This window comes from Vombatus ursinus, unplaced genomic scaffold, assembly GCF_900497805.2.
Source record: "Vombatus ursinus unplaced genomic scaffold, bare-nosed wombat genome assembly UNPS02014794.1, whole genome shotgun sequence".
NCBI classification, from domain to species: Eukaryota; Metazoa; Chordata; class Mammalia; order Diprotodontia; family Vombatidae; genus Vombatus; species Vombatus ursinus.
In genome coordinates, this window is record NW_020954572.1 from 22,846,785 (window position 1) to 22,871,364 (window position 24,580).

Here is a 24,580-nt window from a genome sequence, read left to right on the forward strand (position 1 = left end):
GTGTGTGTGTGTGTGTGTGTGTGTGTGTGTGTGTGTGTGTGTGTGTTTAGATTCTTGAACTGAGCTTTGAAGAAAACTAGGAGTAACTGACTTGTGAAATGAATTATGTAGACATTACAGTAGGAGTATATAGGAGGGAGAGATCACTTCAGCTTGGGGGTCAGAGAAGGCTTCATGGAAAAGAGAGGATTTTAACAAGGTCTTAAAGTATGGAAAAGATTGGGATAGTCAGAGAGGAAGGGATATATACAGCATGTGAAATGCTATGATTTGAAATATGGAAGCAAGAAAACAATATAGGGGACAGTGAATACAAACCGGTTTGATTAGAGCTCAGAGTTTGTTCATCAAAATAGTGGGAAAATAAAGCTGAAAAGCTTGGGGCGGGGGGTTTGAATGCCAGGCTCAGAAGTTTGGACATTATTTTTTAGGTAGTGGGGAACCACTGAATATTTTTGAGCAAGGAATAACATGAAGTTAACTCTAATAGGAAGATAATAGGAGAGCATTACAGATTGCAGATGTCCAGATGCAGGGTGATAAGCACCTGAACTATGACAATGACAATAGAAAGAAAAGAGAAGGGACACATGCAAGGGATATATCTTGAAGAAATAATCAATGAGGCTTGGTGACATGTCATAATAAGTTTTTAAAATGGAAAATTGGGAGAGCTTTGATCCAATTAATAGAAAATGGAATGTTAATCTAGGAAATTGGGTTTGGATTCTAAATCAGAGGTTGACAAACTATGGATTGCAGGTCAAATACAATTTATTACCTGTTTTTGTACAGCCTGCCATCTGTTTTTGTACAGTCCATGAGCTAAGAATGGTTTTCACATTTTAAAAATTTGAAAATAAAAATAAGTAAAAACCATTCTTATGTAGGCAAAAACAGGCAAAAGGCCAGATTTGGCCCTTTGATTGTAATTTGTCAACATTGATTTAATAATAATAGCTAACATTTATATAGCACTTACTGTGTGCCAGGCTTGTTGTTTATTGTTCAGTCATTTTTCAGTCATGTCTGAGTCTTCGTGATCCCCAATTGGGGTTTTCTTGGCAAAGATATTGGAGTGGTTTGTCGTTTCCTTCTCCAATTCATTTTACAGGTGAGGAAAGTGAGGCAAACAGGGTTAAGTGACTTGCCCAATATCACGCAGCTTTTATGTGTCAGAGGCCAGATTTTAACTTAGGAAGATAAATCTTCCCTGCTTCAGGCTTGGCATTCTATCCACTGTGCCACTAGCTGCCCTCATGTGCTAGGCACTTCACAATTATTTTCTCACTTGGTCCTTAACTTGGAGGTAGGTACTATTATCCCCATTTTACACATGAGGAAACCAAGGCAAACAGAGATTAAGTGACTTTCCCAGGGTGACACATCTGAGACTGGATTTGAATTCACATCTTTTTGACTCCAAGTCCAGCATTCTATCCACTGCACCACCTAGCTGCCTGTTCTAAATGAATAATTCAATTTTAGATCTACTGAAGCTGAGGGGGTAATATCGCATCCAAGTGGAGCTTAGGAAAGGGCACAGAATTTGAATAGATATCTGCATAGATCTATGGCGTCATCTGCATAGAGAGGCTCACGGATGAGACCATGAAAGTAGATAAGAGCTCTTTGAGAGAGAACATCTAGAGAGAAGAGCTGAGAGCTGGGGGAGGAGGGGAGCAGCTTACAATCTAGTTGGGGAAACAAGATTGAAACATAAGAAAAATTAAGCAACAAACAGTTCAGTACGATTCAAGAAATGTCATAAGGCAGGATAGTATTTATTTACAAAGGAATAAGAGTAATGATAATAGGTGACATTTAGATAGGACTTTGCTATCTTTAAAGCGCTCTACATACATTATTTCATTTACTCCTGTGAGGTGGGTTCTCTTATCACCCCTATTTTACAGATTAGAAACTGAAGCTCAGAGAAGTCACATGAATTCCCCGCAGTCCCACAGCTCATAAGGGTGAGTGGCGGGATTCGAACTTGTGTAACTCTCGACTTCAAATAGTCTGCCCTTCCCCTGCTTCCTCAAGTGTGTGGTCCAGCCGGAAAGTGTTTGTTAAAGGAGGGAGAAGGCGTGGAAAGAAAATCAGATCATTTACATGATGAAAAAGTATTTCCCCAAAAAATCAATGTTTTATGTTTTAGAAAAGTTTTCCTTGAATAATTGCCGTTGGACTTACTGAAAGCACAGACCAAACCAACGACCATCTTGAAGCAAATCTAAGCACAGAAGCTTCCAGACTATCTGTTTGCAGGAAAGCTGTATTAGAGTAACTTTGGTAGGCACAGAAATAGATTCCTATGTTTGGGCGGCCTCATCAGAATGGGTTGAAGAGTTATTGTGTAAGACTAGTTTAGAGATTAATGAGACAGGGGGTATTGTGTTGTCAGAGATATCATCCCTTGCTTAGAAGTCTCCTAGTAATGCCGTCTTCTACCCTCAGATGGCCATGCACGGATTCTAGTTGTTCCTGCCAAGATATGAAAGGCAGAGTTTGGACTTTTACTTTCCTCATCACAGGCTGGACAAGAAGCACGTGGTCACATTCCGAAGAAGGAATGCTATGTTAATAGTATTGGAATAATATGAATAACACCATGTGGTTGAAGTTTTTACATATGCTTTTTATTTTCATTTCTACTCAGCAAAGGAAAACTAATTGAAGCAATTTATTCCTCAAGATGTGTGGTATAACTGTGCATTCTGTTTGCCAAAAGAAAAAAGAAAAAAAAGATCTGTTAGTTCTTTCCAAGTATTGTAAATCCTACGATAAAGTTGAGTCATGAGTTCCATGGCTTAGTGACAACATTTTTCATTGTAGGTGCAATAGATTCTAGCCTTTCTAAGCAGTATTTAGAATATTGGAAATAAACTATCACTCTGTTTTTAAAAGACTTAACAACTGGAGTTAATAAATTCTACTCAATTTAGCACTCATAAGAGGAGGGTAATTTATTCTTCTGTCATGTAGTCATTTCAGCTGGGTCCAAAATGCTAGTCCATGGATGAATTTTTAAAATTTTGATTCAAAAATGGTTCTCATCAAATTTATTTTTATCAGAGGCATTTCTTTTTTCTAATGCCAACTAACTTAATTAAATATTTATATGAATGTCTGCTTTGATTTATTTTGGGTTTTTTTTTAAACATTGACTCAGTTAAATATAATTTGGTAAAACAAGACAAAACAAAACCCTCATGTATAGGAGATCCCAGGGCAAGGAGACATTGTTGTTGAATTTAATCATCCCTCTTTACCAGGGGCATACCACTACTGACTGCAATAATGAATTTTATCCCTCATCTTGCTTCAACATCTGGCTGAAATGGGGAGAACCAAATGTATCATTTGATCTATAACTTGGATCTGGGTATTTTTTGTTATTGGATTTGGGAATTTTTGTAGCAGGGAGCCCACTTTGTATTGGAAAACCCCCCAGGACTACTGACTAAGGCAAGGGATGTGAACATGCAATTTGTTTGTGTCAGTCACGAGCAGAGAAATCCTGTAGTCCTTTGCTCACCAACTTGTTTACATTTGCTTGGATACTCTCCAGCTTACTGGCTTCCCCCCCGGGCACTATACTTTAGGAATGACCAATAAACTGGAAAGTGTCCAAAGGAGGGCAGCCAATATCTTGCCTAATGAAGACTGGTAGCAGGACCTGGGGGTGTTTTGCTTGTAGAAAAGAAGACTTAGTGCAGACAAGATAGCTGCCTTTAAGCATACAAAGAGCCGTCCTATGGAAGAGGAGTTGGATTTTTTTCTTCTTGTCCCCAGAGGGAAGAACTAGAAACCATGAGTGGAAGTCGTAGAGGCACAGTCGGGCTCAATGTAAGGAAAAGCTTCCTAGCAATGAGTGTTATCTCATAGTAGACTGGGCTTCCGTGAGAGGCAACGGGTTCTTCCTCCCCAGAGTTCCTTTTCCAGAGTGATGTCATAGATCTGTTTCTTGTTCCGACATGGGTTGGATTAGATGGACTCTGAGGTTGCTTTTGACTGAGATTCAGTGTTTCTGTGAAAAAAGCTAGGGAGGTGAGCCAGAGGAGCATACTTTAATACACTGAGGGAAAAAGAAAGAAAAAAATGAACAAATTTATTGACTCTGGAGTCAAATCCTGCCTGTGTGATCTCAAGCAAGCCACATAACATCTTTGGGGTCCCATTTCCTCATTTGTAAAATAAGGGTGTTGGGCACGATGACCCCTGAGGTGCCTTCCACTTCTGGAACTATGATCCTCTGTGATCTTCTGGGTTTTCCTGGCACCCAGTTATTTGTGGAGAATGTTTTTGGTACCTAAATTTGACAGAATATTTTAAAGTTTTATGTGTCTTTTCCTTCTCTACCTCAGGTCTCAATTAAGATTTCTTTTACTTTCTTGGCAATATTCCAGAGAGCTCCAAACAATAGAATCAGCCTGCCAAAAATATTCTCTCTCTCTATTTGTAATGGTATCATACAAAAATGATTTATATGATGCCAGTGAACAGCCGTAGCTTTTAGAACTACTATGTGGGTCAGCCGTGTTTTATAGATATTTGCTTGGAGCAGTTTTGGCTTTATGCAAGTTTATAAAACGTATCTGATATTTTGTGAATCTGATATCTTCAGTGGCCCCAGCTGACTGTCTCAGTCAACATGGAAAAATATTATTTTAAGGAAATGCCAGTGATTTAGAATATCTTTATTTAAATTTAGCTATTGAGACAACAGAAACTTATCAACACTAGTAATAATTTCACCATTAATAGGAACGAGAAAATGGCAAGGAATTACTGTTCTGTATCTGATTCTGACCACTCAGGAAGGTCATAGACTTTTTTCTAAGCAGTGGCTATATAATTGTCTTTATTGCATATATGTGGCCAATCCAAATCAATATAGGCTTTAAAGATTACTGGCCTACCACTTGGTAGTAATGACAATGGTCATGCCCCAAACAAATGCCTAATCAGTGTGGTTAGATTTGTCTTACTAGCCATTTCCAGGTGACACATTAAGTAAGCCTAGGCAAGAGGTAATTTGTTTTGGGATTAAAATTCAGCACTGCCTTCTTTTGATTCTCCTCCTATTTGTCTACCTACTCTTCCTCTGTTTGTTTTGCTGGCTCATCATCCATGTCATGCCTCAGAAGTATTGGTCCTGTCCCAGACCTTCTTCTCTTCTCTTGCTACACTTTTCTTTTTAGTGATTTGACCTCTACCTGGGGGTTGATGACTCCCAAATCTATATATCCAATCCCACTATCTCTCCTGAGTTCCATTCCTACGTCCCCAACTACCTACTGGATATTACCAAATGAGTGTCCTATAGACATCTCAAATTCAGCATGTCTAAAAACAACTGTTTCCCCCAGTAAAGCTATCTCTCTTTGTTGTTGTTCAGTCATTTTCAGTTATGTCTGACTCTTTATGACCCCATTTGGAAATTTCTTGGCAAAGATATTCAAGTGGTTTGCCATTTCCTTCTCCAACTCATTTTACAGATGAGGAAACTGCGGCAAACAGAGTTAAGTGACTTGCCTAGGGTCACGTGGCTAGTAAGTGTGTGAGGCTGGATTTAAATTCAGGTCTTACTGACTCCAGGCCTGGCACTCTGTCCACTGTTATACCTAGCCACCCTATTTAGAACTTTAGAACTATTTAGAAAGGATCTCAATAAATATGGTTTTCTCAGTCCCATCAAGATCACTGAGGTAGGGACAGTTTGACCCATTTTATTAGCAGCAGTTTGACCCATTTTATTAGCAGTTATATGCATCACTGTTACTGAACTACTATCTTGCCTGGAAAGCTTATCTCAGTTTACCTTTTGATTCATTTTTACTTGCCGTAGTTTTTGGGTGTTTGTCTGGGATTTTGGGCCTGGTGAAGGCCAGGTCCCCCCAACACCTTAGCAGGACCCCTCCCTTCTTTAGGCCCTAGTGGACATTTTCTATCCAGTGGGTTGGTTTTCTGCTAAGGAACTGTAGCTAAAAACTGACTTTCCCTCTGAAACCCAAAATCTTCTCCAGGCAAGGAGATAAGTATCCCATCTGGGATAATTTTGTGTTAAAAGTTAGAGCATTGTGTATACGTCTGGAGATAATTGGCAATATACGCCTGGGTACATTCCCTGTGGACTATCCTTTGAAGGAAATTTGGTTCCCTTCAAGGAAGATCTTCCCAACTAGGATTGGGAAGGTAGTCTATAATCCCTATTAAGGAATTTTGTAATTTAGGTGTTTTTTTTTCCCTCAAGGAAGACCCCCCAAATCGGGGGTAATCAGAGCATGCGTACCACTTCTAGCGTCCTCTCGAGCCTGAAGAATTGATAAAGTCCTTTGTTTCTAGCTGGAGAGTGATACCACATGCCATCATCAGTGTTCTTCAAAGTCTGGGGAATTGAGGGGACCCCGTCTTCTCCTAGCCGGGTTGGGAAATAACTAAAATATAAGGCAAATTGATTTATATACCACTATTAGTGTAAAAGGGGTTTTTCTTTTTGTGTGTATGAGTGAGTGTATGTATATGAGTAAGCTGCTTTTTCCCTCTTGGTCTGGTCAGCCTGGGGGTGTGTGGTAATAGCAGTATGCTTGTTTTTGCTCTTATCATTGGTGCTCAATGACAATGCCCTTTTAAATCATTTAGAGAGAGAGAGAAATGGTCTCCAGGTTTTAGCCCAGAGACTGCCTTCTATTAGTTTATAAACTGGATCCTTGGACAAAGGATAGGGCCCATTGGCAGCCTCACCTATGCTTGGCAAGTGTGGTACTGTGAACCCAGTTGTAGAAAGCAAGGGTCAATGGGGGAATTCTGCGTCCTCTCAGGAAGTATTATTTGTATTAAAAGCACCAACATTACCCACAGGTTTTTCCTTAGCCATTAACTGACCACTGGTTCTAGAGCTAAAAAAACTGGCTTCCTATTTTTTAACATCTTGAACAGTGAGAAAGGGATGGGACTCCTGAACCCCGATTAATAAACTGAGCACCAGGCCTGTGGCAAGGTTGTTCAGCTAAGATAGGTGACCCCTCAGGAGGGTTTCTTGAAATGATTGAAACCTTGGCTAAGACATTCTTAAAGACCATCTCCATAAGTGTTCACTCTAGATTGGAAATTGGACTAGTAAAAGATCTTTTTCACTTCTCCAGGCAGAAGAGGTACTTTACATGATAAGGAGAAGTAAAACCCAGAGGCTGATACTGAAGCCTCAGGCTAACAACTAGAGGGAAGGCCTCACATTCATTGTCTTTGTGTGAATGTATGTGTGTGTGAGTGTGTATGTGTGTGAGTGTGTATGTGTGTGAGTGTGTGTGTGTGTGAGACAGATTTTCCTTGGTCATATCTAAGAATTTAAAAAAATATACAATAAGAGCTAGAATTATTAAAAAGTCACGTGCCAAAGGAAACTCCTTTGGGGAAGTTCCGTGAAGCTCCAATTGAGCCAGGGATGACAACCTCCCCTCCCCCCAATTAAAAAACAACAACCCTTAAGCAGTTAGATTTTATAATATCTGGTTTAAAAAGGGGAAAGATTCAGCTGGTGAATTATTTTGGCTTCACTTTGGAATGTTTGATTTTCATAAACTGAAAGATTTATGATTAGTCTTAGTAGATAAAAACCCAAAACAGATCATTGGCATTTATGGAGCAAATTAATTAATCTTTTAAATGAATTTAAATGAATTTAAATCATCCGATGACATCTTCCCTCTTCGAGAAACCATTAGTCATGATTGAAAGGACATTGTAGTTTTCATTAGACAACACTAGCCTTTTAGTCCCTTGGACACTTGGCCAAGTAACATTCCTAGAATTGATGAGAATCCTGTTATAGATCACTTTGAAGCCATATTTAAAGGTTGCAATCCTGCTTGGGCAGATGTAACTACAGTTACATCTGTTAAATGACTTGCTCAGGGTCACATAGTAAGTGTCAAGTGTCTGAGGCAGGATTTGAACTCAGGTTCTCCTGACTCCAGTGCCAGTGCTCTATCCACTATACCACCTAGGTGTCCCAGATGTAACTTTTAGTGGTGACTCTATTCTTCATGGTAGAGAGAAAAGCCATCATAGAAGCAACAAATAGGTTGGCTTCAATAGAAGGAGAGTATTCTGTCCCTGAAAGTCTCCCAAGTTGGCCTTTACAAGACCCACATTGGGACCCCAATGACCTAGAGGATTACATCAGATTACAGTAGGCTAGTCAATCTTTACTTAAGGATATGAAAAGCACGTCCAGAGAGCTGGAATAAGTTCCAGGAGACAATCCAAGAGGAGAGTGAGAATCCTCATCATTTTTATGATAGACTGTGTAAAACTGCTAAACTGCATGCCAGATTAGACTCCACCAACCCAAGAGATGCATGTATCATTAAAAATTATTGCCTGAAATAAGAAAGCATTTCTATAAAGGATACCTTGCATGGCATAAGATGCCTGTAAGTCATTTTAAGGGCATTGTCCTATTTGGTTACATAGGGAGACAGAAAAACAAGAAAAGGAAAAATGAGAAAGGAACATGCAGGAAAAAGAGAAAGAGCAATCTGTCATTGCTGCAGTGCAGGAAACTTCAGGCCAAACCATTTTCACTATTTTTTTTCAGAGGCTCTGTAGCATCAGGGACCATCTCAAAATCTTGGGTCTTATGTGATTGTTTTTCTGTAGGAGGAAGGGCCATGTTGCCATACAGTGTAGAAAGAAAAGAAGGGACTCCAAGAATGAAAGGTGGAATGGATATAGAGGTTACCAGAGGAATAGCAATACATGCATGGGAGGGGTTAGGGGAAGGACTATGGATCTCTAAGAGTACCTTTTTGTCTTCTCCGAACCTGAGATCTTAGCCCAAGTTATCCACATTCTTCTCCCAAAACAGTGGACCCCAGGTTACCTTTCAGGTTGGGGACACATTCACTAGATACTGGAACCTCTAAATCAGCCCTAATAAGGTAGCCCAATTCCATGGGTACCCCTTCTGTGATATTTTCCTTTCTCCTTACGCCTAAATCCTTCTGTAAACCTATTGGGTTAAGATCTCCTATGCAAACTCCTATGCGTTACCTGATTTCCTGATGGTACTCTTTCTCTATAGCTACCCCTCCCCCAATATCTGACGTCAGAGCAATGTGTCTAAAAAACTGCAAAAGTAAGTTTTTATTCTTTAAGGTACACTGTAATAAAGCTTTCTCTATATTGGCCTTGAAGGCAATCAGTTTAGAACATCAACAAATAATGTTTAAAATTGTACATTGTCATTGTAAAAACTATTTGTTTAAGAAATGTTGTTAAGAATTGTAAAATGCAACTCTCTTGATTTGGAAATTACAGAATATTAACTCCCTACATATTCTAAAAAGTGAAGAGTAAGTAGACAGAAAAGGGAAGACAGTAAGTACAACTGAATTTGCAAAAAATGTTTTGAGTTGACTTTTATAAACAACATAACAGACCTTAATTGTTATTTAAGTAGACCAGACTTTTAAAGTAAGCTGTTAACTAGGGCTGAGAAAACTCAAAATCCTTCCTCCTGTTTCTTAACAGGAGTGTAAGCCACTGCAGGCCTCCTGCCTTGAAAGGGAATGGTTTAAAGATTTTTGTAATTACTAAGAACATTTCAATAGATTTTTGGAGGGGTTTTGTCCCATAAACTTCTTTATCTATTGGGACTAGGAGTGGGAAGTGCAGGTCTATGTCCTTCTCTCTTTCTGGGAAAGCGGGAGAAATACAATGTGTTTTCATCTCTTAAAGAATACCAGAATTGTAACTTATCAAGCAGTAATTCAACAGAGTTTAGTTGCTATAGGTTAATTGATAAAAAAAAAGTCACTGGAGTTGAAGTGAACCTTATAGCTTAAGAAGTAAAAGTAAAAGTAAGTCATTGGTTGTGACAACTTTTTGTGCTAATTGAGAAATTTAGTTCTGTAAATAGTCTGGGATATTGTAGAAATATAGAGACTTTAGAAGTTGAGCAGATAAAAGAAAGTTTTGAAAAAGAGTATGAAGGAAATAACAGGTTTAGGGGGAGGTACTTTGGCTTAATTGAAATAAACTGGAGGAGGGGAGAGCAAAGCTGCCTCCTCCCTATCTCTAGTTGTTTTTTCTCAAGTTTTACTAATCTATGAAGTGGCAGTGTCTACCTCCAGTATTGCTGGGGAAACCAAATGATATAATGATTGTGAAGTGCCTAGCATAAATTTGATAATTCATTGTATTAGAAATATTGTTAGAACAGTAAATTCTTTTTTGATTCTCTTGAGATATATATAGATTCATTGGTTAAAAGACTGATGTAAATATGTTTGAAAACTATTTAGAAGTATAAAAGATAATGGTGATAATTGTCTCTGAATTTGGATCCGTCAAAATATCCTCATCTTTGAAAAACAGACTCCTGAGGTGTTACCAGCCCTGTTAACAATTTAAGTATGGTGGTTTAACTTTAGTTGAGAACTAAAAGTTAGAGGAAAGATTCAATTCATATCCCTACCCATTATACCACACTGCCGTAAGAGTTTTGAAACCTTAATTGCTTAGCCTGTTACAAATGAAGTTAGATAAGCACCTAGTAGTTGTGCCCTGAGGCAGCTAGGTATCACAGTGGATGAAGCACTGGGGTTGGAATCAGGAACTCATCTTCAGAGTTCAAATCTGGTCTTAGACATTTACTAGCTGTGTGACCCTGGGAAAGTCACTTAACCTTGTTCATTTCCTCATCTATAAAATGAGCTGGAGAAGGAAATGGCAAACATATCAGGTATCTTTGCCAAGAATACCCCAGATGTGGTCATGAAGAGTATGGCATGACTGGTATATGTCTTGAAATTAGAAGTTTTGCTGTAAATTATATGAGACTTATATCCATTTTTATAATAGATTATACCCAATTTGAATTTTAAGAACTCTCTTGCTTCCTCAATACAAAAGAGGAACTTAATTAAGGGAGTGGGAAGAGCAAGCCCAAGCCTTCCTGAGAACTCTCAGATAGATGAACTGTAATAGCCTGGGAAAAATCATGCCACTCAGGTTCATATCTGAGTGATGAGACTTGGTAGAGACTGGAAAAATTATGAAAAAAATTGGTAATTACTATGCAGGAAAAGGTACAAAGAAAAGACCTTGTAGACTCCCCTTATTTGTAAATTTGCCAGGTTTCTTGAAACCATCTGTTTGGGCAAGGTCATCAGCCATGTGAAAGAGTTTGTTTGGATTAGAAAGATTCCTAAACAATGAATTGAGTTAATGAGAGTTTACTAGTTTATATATAATATAAAAGTGATTTCTAATAATTGATCTTCATACTAGGATGAGTTTAAACTTGAGGAGGAGAAGACAAAAAAGTGAAGGATGTTAAAGTGAAATCTTTTGTGTGAGTCCTAGTAAACTTTTATTACTTATTGCAACACCATGAGAGTTTTAATAATTGTATCCAGCCCTAAGTTCTGATTAGTGAAACTTGTTATATTTGAGGCAAAATCTCTTGGGACTGTAATTAATTTTTTTTGAGGTTTGAATTCAGGTATAGTAGTCTGATGGATCATTAAGTTAGTAATCCACCATTTGATAGAAATGCCATAAGATACTTAGAGGGAGTGTGATCCTGAACTGTGACAGGTGGATGTTCGTATTCTGGGAAAAGATTGAGGGGATAACTTTGGCATGGCCAAAGGTAGGATCCTCTTGACTCAGTTTCCCTATTGTGTTCCTTTTGAACAAGAATGTCTCCTACCTGGTTCATCCTGAGTCTGGATATGAGGTAGAATGCATGATTGGCTGTCAACAGTGACTCTTACCTGAAATCAAAGAGAGCTAAGGCAGCTTTATCCTGGTATACATGTGTTGAGTTAATCTGTGCCCTTAGGTTTAGGCCTGGGGGACCAGTTTTAATGCTGTTAAAATCATGTCCCTGAATTTTCCTCTTACAGCAAATTCTTATAGTCAGAGCAAATAGTCAGTAAAAGATAAGAGCACAGTGCCCGTATATCAGATCTTACTGTTTTCAATATAAATATGTAGTCATTACATTTCCCAAACAAGTAAATTAGTGCTTGGGCTTGTCATCTGCCCACTAATACTTACACAGTTACATATATGATTAAGGTGCTGGAGTATTTCATTTAGAATACAATGGGAATAATTGGATAAAGATAAAAAAGCTTGTGAAACAAAGATGTGAGTCTATTAATTTGTTTGTTTGTTTGTTGTTTTTTGGATAGGCAATGGGGTTAAGCAACTTGCCGAGGGTCACACAGCTAGTAAGTGTTATGTGTCTCAGGCCACATTTGAACTCAGGTCCTCCTGAATCCAGGGCCGGCACTCTATCCACTGGGCCACCTAGCTGCCCCTGAATCTATTAATTTGTGAAGTTAAAGTCAGAAACCTCTTCTGTTTCATTTTAAAGAATAGAATTTCATTGCAATCAGTAATCTTAGTAGAGAGTAATTTTTGCATAATATCTATTCCATTTGAATATGGATAACAACTGAACATGTTTTACTACAAACAGCTCCTTTGACTCTGTTCTCTGTATTCAATTGGGAATTGAGTGTATTTGTATATCCCAATCCCGGGTCTTTTGTTAAAATTGGATCAAGTCTTTTGTTAAAAGTTAGCCTCTTGTAAGTAAATTCATTTGTGTAACCATTGAACCTAGGAGTAGAAAGCATCTGCCTGCAAAAAGTGTTGTTACACATATTTTCATGTATAGGAGTGAATCCTTAATAGCATCTGATCCTTCTAAAAAAATCAGAATTAAGTGGAGTGGAAAATTTTAAGAGAACAAATAGATAAAGACAATCCTGCATTTCAAATGTAAATGATTCTAATGGGGTATGTAAAAACTTAAATTCTCTGTAGTTTCAAGTGAACTATGGGTCCTTAATTTGATGTTCTTCTTATGGCTCTATTATAAATAAAATCAGAACCACAAGTTTTAAGCTGTTTTTCAGCAATGAACTGGTTACTGGAGAAGTAACATTTGAGAGGCGGTACTAACTTGTATTGAGATCTGTTTTGTAAAAGATTTTAGCAGGGACATCTAAGGAATCTCTATAAGTAACTTGGAACCAAAGAAGCAAATCTACTAAAGAAGAATCTCCTGTGGAGCTGCCCTAAGAACAAGACCTATCCCAGAATGTCCAAGAAAAGATGTTTCCAGAGATCAGACATGGAACATCTGGGATCCAAGATGGAACTTGCTGGTTAAATGGACATTGGGAGTGGGTTAATAGATGCAAGGAGACTGGATGTTAGTTAATGTTGATGGTCATTGTTGTATTACTCTGGCTATTTGTTTCACTGTATCTATACACTGAGTTCTCTCAGTTATCTTTGTGTCATATAAATTTCCCCTCTAAAATTAGTCATGGCTTTAGTTATTCTTGCTATGGCTTATACAGTGATTAATCATTCTTCTTGTTCTTACATTGACTAGTCAGGGAAAATTGTGACAAGCTCCCATTGATAAAAGGGGGAAATTGAGAAAATCAAATGATCCTGATTCCATTTTGTGATTGACTCTATTCTGTATCCGCCCTAATGTGTTGTAAAATTGCCCAAGCAATGTTTCTTTGTCTCTGAACTTAGTTCAGAAATTCAGCTAGTCTGTGATGAATTAAGTTCAGAAATCCAGTTCTTCCACCAGTCACCAAATGCCGCTGATTCTTTTGCTGCCTCCCTTGGGATAGGGTAGAAGAAAATCGTAACAATTGTGGTAATTTTCTTGTTGGTTATGTTATTACCCTACTTGTGCTCATATTACTGTTGTGGATTGGGCCTCCAGTGTAGGTCATTGGTAGGCTCCTCTGCTTCCTCCATGTTAATGAAACCGCTTGTGCAACACTCAGGGAACCTTGCAGAAGATACTATCCGAAAGAATGTATGAGCGGGTCACAAGAGATGGGATGTATAGTGGGAACCAGAGCCTCGGAACATGACCTTAAGTCTCATAGTTAATTGAAACTACCTTTAATGTAAACAGCAAGAAACACTCTAACTATCCCATGGGAAAACTTGCACATGACCTTGGGCTATCCCTGGTACTGTGCCTCTTTCTTTCTGTTTCTGTATAATATCCGATCTGGCCTAAGGATGGTGGGGGGATCAACTGTTCTGTCAGTCCTTCTGCCACCAAGGGTTGGTCTCATGAATCAACTCCCTAAAATTCCCCAATTTCCCCAATGAAGTCTAATAAATCTACACATGTATCCCATGCTGTGGTGGACTACCCTTCTTTCTTAGGTATCTTAGTATTCTCTCTGAGGGTCTGCACTCTACAATTGGCATAATCAGGGCAGACACTCAATAAAAGCTTGAATTATTTACTTCAAATATTCAAATGCTTGAATATTTAATAAATAAATAAATAAATAAATAAATAACGGGCAGACTGACTGACAGTTAGACAAAGACACAGAGCAGAAGAAGTATCCAGAGGCACAGGCTCACACCCCACTAGTTGAGGCATTCCTCAGCCCTCCCTGCCTCACCCCCTAAATGCACTAGCTGCCACTTGGGAGTTATCACCATGGGGAAGTTATTCCATTTTTCCAGGGATCTACTCAAATGTCTTGATGCAATCTGCAGCTGGGAAAGAAGAGGGGGTGAGGGCGCCTCACTCCCTTTTAAAGATCCATTGAGTTAGCAGCTCTCCCGCTCACTGGCCAATGAAGGAATAGTTTTATCATTCCAGAACTACTGAGTCTTCAACACCAAGATAGCACACATATTTGGCCCCAAGAAAGCCAGGCAGTTCTATATAATCTCATTACATTGATATGCGGACATGTTGTTTCTCATGTTAGGATATAATCTCTTTTGGGTGGGAACTGTTTCATTTTTTTTCCTATATATTTTTCTCTAGTATCCAGGCATAGTGCCTGGCAATAATAGGCGCTTAATAAATATACTTATTGCTAGATTAGCCTCATAGAGTTTCTGAAAATTTTAGATGATCTGTATTTTATGGACCAAGGTTCTTGTCTTTTGCATTAAATACTTATTAAATATTTATATTAATGACACAATTTGAAACCCAAGTCACAGGCAAAAACAGTTCTAAAGAGTTACAAAACACAGACAGGTTTCTTTTGTGTGATCTTTTGTTTTGATGTTCCTTTAGTATTGCCTATAATAATACAACTTTATATTATAAAATCTTATTCAGTAAGAATAGTCTCCCTTTAGCTTAACCTTTGTTCAGGATTAGCACAGTGTCATGCAGATACTAAGCGTTAAATAATAATTTTTGTTGACTTAATGATCAGAAGAGTTGTCCTACCTTTTAAAACACCTAAATTAGTACTATCAAATAACATTACTTTTGGGAGAATATAACTGGAATACTTTAATTTTTTAATGAAGAGGACAATAAATTGTATTTATTTCTATTGATTAGCTTCTGTTGATTTGGTGGATGATTTGTTTCTGAAAAGCGAAAATTTTGAAGGTTTGTAAGTAGGGATTTGAAGATGAAAAATTTATTGTTGGAAGGTAATGAAGCTTACAATAGTCAGAAGTGATGGGAGGCTAGATTATTGCATAGATTTTTTTTTCTTGCTTTAGAATAGTATATGGCAATATGTTTCCCTTTTTTATATACAATTAATTTTATCTTTAGGAGGAAGCTGTTCTTAATGATAACACGCAAGTGAAAGTGACTCCAGGGGATGAGGCACTTCGAAACACCAAAGAGCACCGGGAAGAACAAAATCGACTCAAAGAGATCGATCAGCAACTGATAGAGTTGGAAAAAGATTGTGTAAGTCTTTCTATTTTAAACTTTCAAATTTTAATTTTGATTAATTAACGTGAAGAAAAGCAAAATGAAGGCTTTAGCATTCTGTTTATGCTTTGTGATATATCAAATCATCCATGAAAATCAACATGGAATTTAGAAATAAGAATTTGAATAAAACTGAAGATTTAATCCAGTTATAGGGATCACAAATCCCTCTTTCCTTGGCACACAAATGATTCTGGGAGCTGCTGGCAACATACCTCCTTCTTTTACTGTGAGGGACTGTCTGATGTTGGCAGCTGCCAGTTGGGTGCTGTGGCATGGGTAAGGTAAGATCTGGGTATTTTGGAAGTCGAGGCAGGGACTGTGGTAGGCAGAGTCGTGTGGACTGGGATGGGCTGGATTCGGAGAAGCCATGAGGCAATTGGGCAATGCTATGAGATAAGCTGAGTGCAAGGAAGTAGCTGAGCCTGAGCTCCTGAGGCAAGGAGCGGTGCCACGTGGGAGTGGGATGGCAGAGGACTGAGTTCCCTCTGCTTAGTCCCCTCCCTATATGCAACATCATCCCCAGATGCCTCTTGTGACCTTCCTGACCTTGTGCAGCACTGACCCAGTCCCCTCCTGAGTCTGACTTCCTAGGTCACGTACTCTTGTCTATGCGTCAATCCCAGATGCCTCCTTCCTGTATCCAATGCTGGCCTCCTACGTCACTCCCTCCCCCTTGGTGTGCTAAACTCAGACAGCCCCTTCCGGTATCTGACCCTACAATCATTGGCTAGTAGTGGGCTGGGGAGGAGGGGCTAAGTAGGTACTTAGGAACAAGCGTGGTCAGAACACATGTGCGCGCTCCCCTGGCTCCTGCCTGTTGCTCTGGCCTTGCTGCTTGGGCTTGCTATGATGGTTTGCTGTGTTGGCCTCTGAATAAAACTCTGGTGTTGGTGCCTTCCGATGGCTTGTCTCTGTGTGGTGATCCGGCTGAGGACCGAAGACCCGGGAATGGGTAAGACTCTGGCAGTGCACTTCTCTTAGGAGAAGTGGGTACTGGCGCATGACTGGCAGAGGGTCAGCGTGCGGCCCGTATATTTTACTAATTGCATTAGGAAGCTGTCTCAAGTAATATAAAAACTGGCCTACTTGTTCCAGCGGAAAGTAGGGGATGGAGGGACAATTTGGAAGAGATAGATTGTTCCCTCAGAGTCCAATCTCTTGATCCAATGGGAAGTGCTGTTGGGGCAGGAAACACTCTGGGGGAGAGAGTATGCAAGTTGTAGTGAGCTATCATCTATCGAGTTGGGGAGAAATGTGCTTATGAGGTGTAAGGGGATAAAGTGCATGAGGCCTGTGAGAGACTGTATGTCAGTCCCAGAGCAATGCAGACTAATGTACGATAGAGAACTTTAGAATAATGGAGCTTTTTTTGAACTTTTGGCACAACCAGAGTGCTTTTCTCAAATGGACTAGTTATTTGAGTACTTTTCACTTGGGAATGGGAATGGGAAGAAGAGCAGAACTTCAGAGACAGCAAAGGTAGCCTTTGATAAGCCAATTACCCCCTGCTTGGAGCTCGAGTGGGCTGTAGGATTTGTGATGAAATGCCCACACCTGCTGGGAGCTGGGGAGAGCTGCAGGTACAGAAGATTGTGGCAGATGGCTGGGGGCAGTTATAGGGAACAATGATTTATGAAATCCGCCAAGATTAGTGGGACACCAAAACTCCTAGAAACATACTATGGTGTGCAGTCAGAGGGATGGTGGAGGGGAGAACTGATATGGAGGGACACATCCCCATTTCACCCAGCTGGAGTCCTATCTGATGAAGAACAGGAGGTCCCTGAGACTATTCAAAGTTCTTCTGAGGGGAGGAGTTGATCGCTGCTGGGTATCTTTACTTTCAATGGGTTAGAACGCATATTCTGTATAATTCCATTTACCTGAAAGTAAAATTGTTCATGTTTTAAGTTTCATGATGCTGTGTGGTTACAAGGGGATGATCTGGTCACTGATCCTTGGAGAGATGTCAGATACTGAAGTTCCTGGAGCATCTGAATAGGAACTTAGAGGCAGAGGGATGAGAAAACTCCAGCGTGCACCTGACCCCATTGTGTCTCTCACACAAAGGTTGCAATCCATAGCTGGGAATAGAACTGCACTAAAACATATGGAAAATGTGAAAAATATCATTCACTAGTATATTGGTGAGAAAAAAGGTGCTGGTCTCAGAGATGGAAGAGAGCACAGGTACTGTGTGAACTGGAAACTACCCAAAGAGGCATTGTTGTGTAGTGTCTACTGGAGCAATTGGGATGAATCTAGTTGATTATATCACCATGTCTTCCTGGTGCTGCTGTAGCCGGGTTATTTAAAGGAAGCTGACAGAGAGATGTATTTGTCACATTTCAGTGCCTGCATATGGAAAATCTTTACTAGAGAAGTAGCTTCCCCACCAAGGACAGGAAAATAAATTTATTTGGTAGAAGCATATATACAGCTAATTTTAGGTTGTTGTCATTGTTGTTCATCCTTTAGAAAAGGAGTGAAAGAAGATGATGGCCGCAGAGATCAGCTAATGTCCCCTAAAAATGATCTGCATTCATTCATTCAAAAAATATTTGGTGTGCATGTTTTAGTTTTCCAAGTTTTTCAAGTATCTTTGCCAGCAAAGCCCAAATGGGAGCATGAGGGGTCAGACGCGACTGAAAAAAAGGGGCTGATTTGAAAAAAGGTTGATTTGAACTGTAGAGTACCTACCTTGCTCCCTTTTGTTATCTGTGCTCTGTTTAGGCTCTGGAGCAAGTATGAAGATATAACTATGGACCCATGGGGAACACTCACATATCATACGAATTGCAACCAGGCACATACATCGCAAAAAACATAATAAAGCTGTTTACAGTCCCAGTTGGGGGATCCTGCTTCCTTTATTAGGCTAAGATTTTGCCTTCTGGTTCTTCTGTTTGCCTAGGGTTCTGGTTCATTTGCCCCATCACTGTCAATCAGTCAATAAATATTTATTATGTACCTACTATGTGCCGGGTACTGTGCTAAGTGCTCAGAATTCCCCTACTTCTTTTTAAATCCAAGCACTAAAATTCATTTAGATAGCGTATCGTAGTAAAAAGCAAAACAGTTTAGTTAGAAGAAGCATAGTAATTTCGGCTATAGGAGCCCCACTAGGAAAATCTCCAACAAACCTTGCTTCCCACATCCTAGGATGAAGCATGTGCCTCCTTGCTCTTCTGTGAGCCATAAGGGGAAACGTTAGGAATTTTACTTGTAAACCAGCTGTCTTGAACTCCAGCCACAGAGGGGTGGGGTGGTGATCACAATCATTCAGCACTTGCAGAGGATGATTATGTCTGGTCTTGAGTCAGGACCAGGATAGGTCCTGGGCTTTTCCACTTGGTTGCAGGAATGTCAGCCACTGCGTATGCTGGGTCACTGTTCTGTGCTCCCTCTGATTGTTGCCCTTGATAGGACAGGAGTGATTGCTCACTTAGGTGTATTTGCCATCTTGGGAGCGTGAGAAGTCCTGCTTACTCTGCCCTGAGATTGAGAAAGGTAGTTGCTCATGTAGACATTGTCTGTCCCTCTCCGTCCTTCTCCTTCTCTCAACCTTGTATCCTGGTGTTCATAGAATCATAGATTCCGAGAAAGAAGAAACCTTAAAGGCATCCCAGCATTTTCTTCCGTCATATCTGCCATAAGAAGAGAAAATTAGGTGCCTCAAATCACTTGGCTTGTACCATTTCATCCCTGCCACTACTTTTAAAAAGTTCCACAAGAGTCCGTGACCTAGCATGGCCCTGACAGCTAACCTTTTGATAACCCCACAAGGCCTATTTAGCTCTGTACTTCCTTTTCTCTTTGTTACCTAAAAATATAGACATTGTTGGGGAAAAAAAAACCTGCTGCCTAATGGGAAGGTGCTATTGTAAGTATTGCAATTTAATTTAGAGGGGAGAACTTGACGGGAATTGAGAAGTTGAAGAAGGGAGAGAAGGATTTGAACTGAAGGATAAGTAGTACTCAATCCGAAGGAAATGAAGGATTCAAGGGGGAGGATTTGAACCTGAGGAGAAAAATAGAATAAAGATTTTTAAGGACAGCAAAAGGAAAAGAAGAGGAACAAATCAGTATAACTGATCATTACGTCAAAAAAAGTAAAAAAAATGAGTTCAATGTACAATATGAGTGTCTTCTCATGTCTTTTCTTTCAAGCCATGCTTGTTATTTATAATTTTATATTTGCTTTTAATATTTTGTTGTGGGGGCAGCTAGGTGGTGTAATAGGGCAGCTAGGTGGCATAGTGGATAGAGCACCGGCCCTGAAGTCAGGAGGACCTGAGTTCAAATTTGACCTCAGACCGAACACTTGACGCTTACTAGCTGTGTGACCGTAGGCAAGTCACTTAACACCAATTGCCTGAAAAATTTTTTTTTTGTTGTAGTTCTTTCCATTAATTTGTTGTAGTCTTTGTGTATATTATTTTCTTGGCTCTACTGACTTCATTTTGTATCAGTTCATGTATTTCTTTCCATGCTTCTCTGTATTCATCATAATAGTCATCATTTCTTACAGCACAATCATATTCCATTATATTCACGTACTCCAATTTGTTTAGCATTCCCCAACTGATGGGCATCTACTTTGTTTCCAAATCTTTGCTACCACAAAAAAATGCTAGTATAAATATTTTGGTGTATATGGAGCCTTTCTTATTCTCAATAGCCTCCTTGGGAGTATAAGCCTGTTAATAGAATCTTTGGGGTAAAGGTTATGGGCATTTTAGTCACTTTACTTGCATAATTCCAAATTGCTTTCCAGAATGGGTGTACTGTTTCACAGCTTTGCCAACAGTGCCTATATTCTTGCAACTTTTCCAACAGTGACTCTTTTGATCTTTTGTCATCTTTGCCAATTTGCAAGTTATATGGTGAAACTTTAGAGTTGTTTTGATTTGCATTTTTCTTATTAATGACTTAGAACAAATCTTTATCAGATAAATTTGATACAAAAAATTCTGTTTCCCATTCAACAGCTTCCCTTTTTTATTCTAGGTGCGTTAATTTTGTTTATGCAGAAGCTTTTTCGTTTCATGTAATCAAAATTATCTACTTGATATTTTGTAATTGTCTATATCCCTCTCTTATCCAGAGCTGTGAGACATATTCTGATTCCCTTATAATTTTTTTATTTTATGATTTTTCTTGTATTGAGTTCATGAATTCATTTAGAATACATTGTAGTATATGGTGTAAGGTATTGGTCTAAGCCCAATTTTCATTAGAGTGTTTTCCAGTTTTTCCAGAAGTCTCTCCCATCCCCCCCAAAATAAAAAAGGAGTTCTTTCCTTGGTAACTTGTGTTTTGTACTTTATTGAACACTGGGTTACTGAGTTCCATTGTTTTTGGTTTTCCCTTTTTTAGTCTATTTCATTGATCTACCTTTTTATTTTTAATCAGTACCAGATGGTTTTGATGATTGCTGCTTTATAATATGGTCTGAGGGCTGGAAGTGATATTCCCCCTTTATCCCTACCTCTTTTCATTATTTCCCTTGATATTCTAAAGCTTTTATTTTTCCAAATGAATGTTGTTACTATTTCATTGAGTTCTGTAAAGTATCCCTTTGATAATTTGATTGGTATAGCATTAAAATGTATTTTCACTTTGGTAGCATCATTTTTGTTATATTGTTATGGCATACCTATAAGCATTAAATATTCCTTCACTTATGTAAATTTAATAAGTGTTATTTATTTCTTTTAGGATAACTTTGTAATTGAATCCATATAAGTATTTTGTGTGCTTTGGTAGATTGACCTCCATATATTTTATCCATTTTATGGTTATTTGGAATGGGATTTCCCTTTTTACTGTTGACTCAGACTTTATTATCATGTAGAAATGCTTTTATTTTAAAGGGTTTATTTTGTAGCTTCCAACTTTGTTAAAGCTATTAATTATCTCAATTAGTATTTGTGTTAATTGTAATATTGTTTAAATCTGTTGATTCCTTAGGAGTTAAAAAAATAAATTATCATATCAGTAATTAATCCATTTTAAAAGCAAACCTTTCTCTCCCAATGCATGCTTCTGATTAACAACAATAAAAACCTGTAAAATAAAGCCCTTATCATAAACATACATAGTCTAGCATAACAAATTCTTATATCAGCCATGACCAAAAATGTGTCTTTCTCTGCATTTTAAGTTAATCCCCTCTCTAGTATATCTCTAGTAGGAGATGGGTAGCATGTTTCACCTTCCCTCTCTGGACTCCTGATGTATCATTGCATCAATCAGAGTTCTAAAGACTTCCAAAGTTGTTTTTTCTCTATAATGTTGTCATTGTATAGGTTCAGCTAATTTTATTCTGTGTCAGTTCAAAGAGATCTTCCCGGTTTCCTTTGAAACTGTCCATTTTGTCATTTCTTATGTCACAATAATATTCTCTTATAGTAATTTCTCATAACTTGTTTAGCCATCCCCAACAGGAGAGCATATTCTTAGTTTCCATTTTTTTGGCTACTATGGAAAATATAAATATAAATATAAATATAAATATATATATATATATATTTGTTTTTGGTGAGGCAATTGGGTGACTTGCGCAGAGTTACACAAATAGTGAGTATTATATGTCTGAGGCTAGATTTGAACTCAGGTCCTCCTGACTCCAAGGTTGGTGTTCTATCCACTATGCCATCTCGCTGCCCCAAATAGAAATATTTTTTACACATTTTACACCTTTTCCTCTTTCTTTGGAATGTAGACTTTGTAGTAGAATAGCTGGATCAAAGGGTACGTACAATTTAGTAACTTTTGGGTCATAGTTCCAGATTGCTTTCCAGAATGGCCAGACTAATTCATAGCTCTGTCAGTATTGTACTAGTATGCCTGTCTTCCAACAGTCCTTCCAACATTTATTATTTTCTTCTTTTGCCATCTTTGCCAATCTGATGTGTGAGGTAGTCTACCACCTCAGCTGAGAAGAAGTCTTATACCTCACTGTCAGTCAAGATTGGTCACTGCTTTAATCAATTCTGATGGCTTTCAACAGTGTTTTTCTTGTGTATCTCTGCTTATGATTGTTTTTTTTTAAATTTTACTTGCTTCACTTTTTATCAGTTCATGCAAGTCTAAGTTCTCTGAATTCTTAATATTCAGTGTTTCTTATAGTGAATATTACATTATATTAATATACTACAGTTTGTTTAATTATTCTTCATTTGATGGATACCCATTTTGCGTCTAGTTCTTTTCCATCACAGAGTGCTACTAGAAATATTTTTATAATAATATATGACTTTTTCCCCTCTATTTTTGTTCATCTTGGGGTATATACTTAGTAGAGGCATTGTAGGGTCATAGGATAGGAACAAGTTAGTTACTTTCCTAGTGTAATTCCATATAATTTTCCAGAACTTTTGGATTCATTGATACTTCATCACCAATGAGTCCATTTATGCACCTGTCTTCTCACAGGTCCTGCAACATTAACTATTTTTATTTCTTTAGACAGGAAGAATTTTTTAAGGATACTAATATGCTGTGCTTGAAGTAAAAATACAAATAGCTTTCTAATAAGCTAACAACAGGTAATGATCTTTGAGCTGTTTTTTTCAGAAAACATGATGGATTTATACTGATCCACATGTATTCTTTGATCTAGTCTTAACTTATAATGATTGATGTACTTTGTAGCATGGTTGGTTGGGTCTATTTGTTCTATTTGTGGCCATGTGATAGGGTGATACTCTTTAATATGTTTACCTTGGCTTAATCTGCATCATGCTCTGCCATCCAGGCTAACACTATAGTACTATTTAAACAGTACCAGGTAGTATACTAAGTGGCTTGATGTAGTTCGTGTTCTTTTTTTAAAATAATATTCTATTTCCCCCCCAATTACACATGAAAACAATTTTTAACATTTTTTAAGTTTTGAGTTCCAAATTCTATCCCTCCCTTCCTCTCTTCTCCCCCCTCTGAGATAGTAAGAATTCTGATATGTGTTATACATATGCAATCATGTAAAACATTTTTACATTAGTCGTTTTGTTCAAGAACACTTGAACAAAAAAAATGAAAGAAAGAAAGGTGAAAAACAGTATTCTTCAGTCTGTATTGAGACAATATCAGTTCTTTCTCTGGAGGCAGATAGCATTTTTTATCATAAGTCCTTTCAGATTGTCTTGGACCATTGCATTGCTGAGAATAGCCAAGTCATTCACAGTTTATCATTGTGCAACATTGCTGTTATGATGTGTAATGTTCTCTTGGTTGTGTTCACTTCATTTCATATCAGTTTATGTAAGTCTTTCCAGGTTTTTCTGAAATCATGTTGCTTATCATTTCTAATAGCACAATAATATTCCATTACAATTATATACCCACAACTTGTTCAGTTATTCCCCAAATGATGGATATCCCCTCAATTGCCAATTCTTAGCCACCACAAAAAGAGCTGCTATAAATATTTTCATACAAATAGGTTCTTTTCCCTTTTTGTATTATCTCTTTGGGACACAAATCTAATATGGTATTGCTGGATATGATATGGGTATGCATAGTTTTATGGCCCTTTGGGTATAGTTCCAAATTGCTTCCCAGAATGGTTGGATCAATTCTCAACTCCACCAACAATGCATGTATCCCAGTTTTCCCACAACCTCTCCAACATTTATCGTTTTCCTTTTTTGTTGTATTAGCCAATCAGATAGGTGTGAGGTTGTTTTAAATTGCCTTTCTCTAATCAATTGTGACTCAGAACATTTTTTTCATTTGACTATAGATAGCTTGCATATCTTCTTCTGAAAACTACCTGTTCATGTCCTTTGACAA

At 38.2% G+C, this 24,580-nt stretch overlaps 1 protein-coding gene across 2 annotated transcripts in view; it reads left to right on the plus strand.

The window, feature by feature from the left end:
• The window catches only part of FSIP1 (fibrous sheath interacting protein 1), a 263,273-nt gene that overhangs the window by 68,741 nt on the left and 169,952 nt on the right, over positions 1-24,580 (plus strand). For both annotated transcript variants that reach the window (XM_027870093.1, XM_027870092.1), the window contains one exon: positions 15,614-15,754. In XM_027870093.1, coding sequence (XP_027725894.1) covers positions 15,614-15,754 — 141 coding nt within the window. The remainder of the gene's footprint in view (positions 1-15,613; positions 15,755-24,580) is intronic.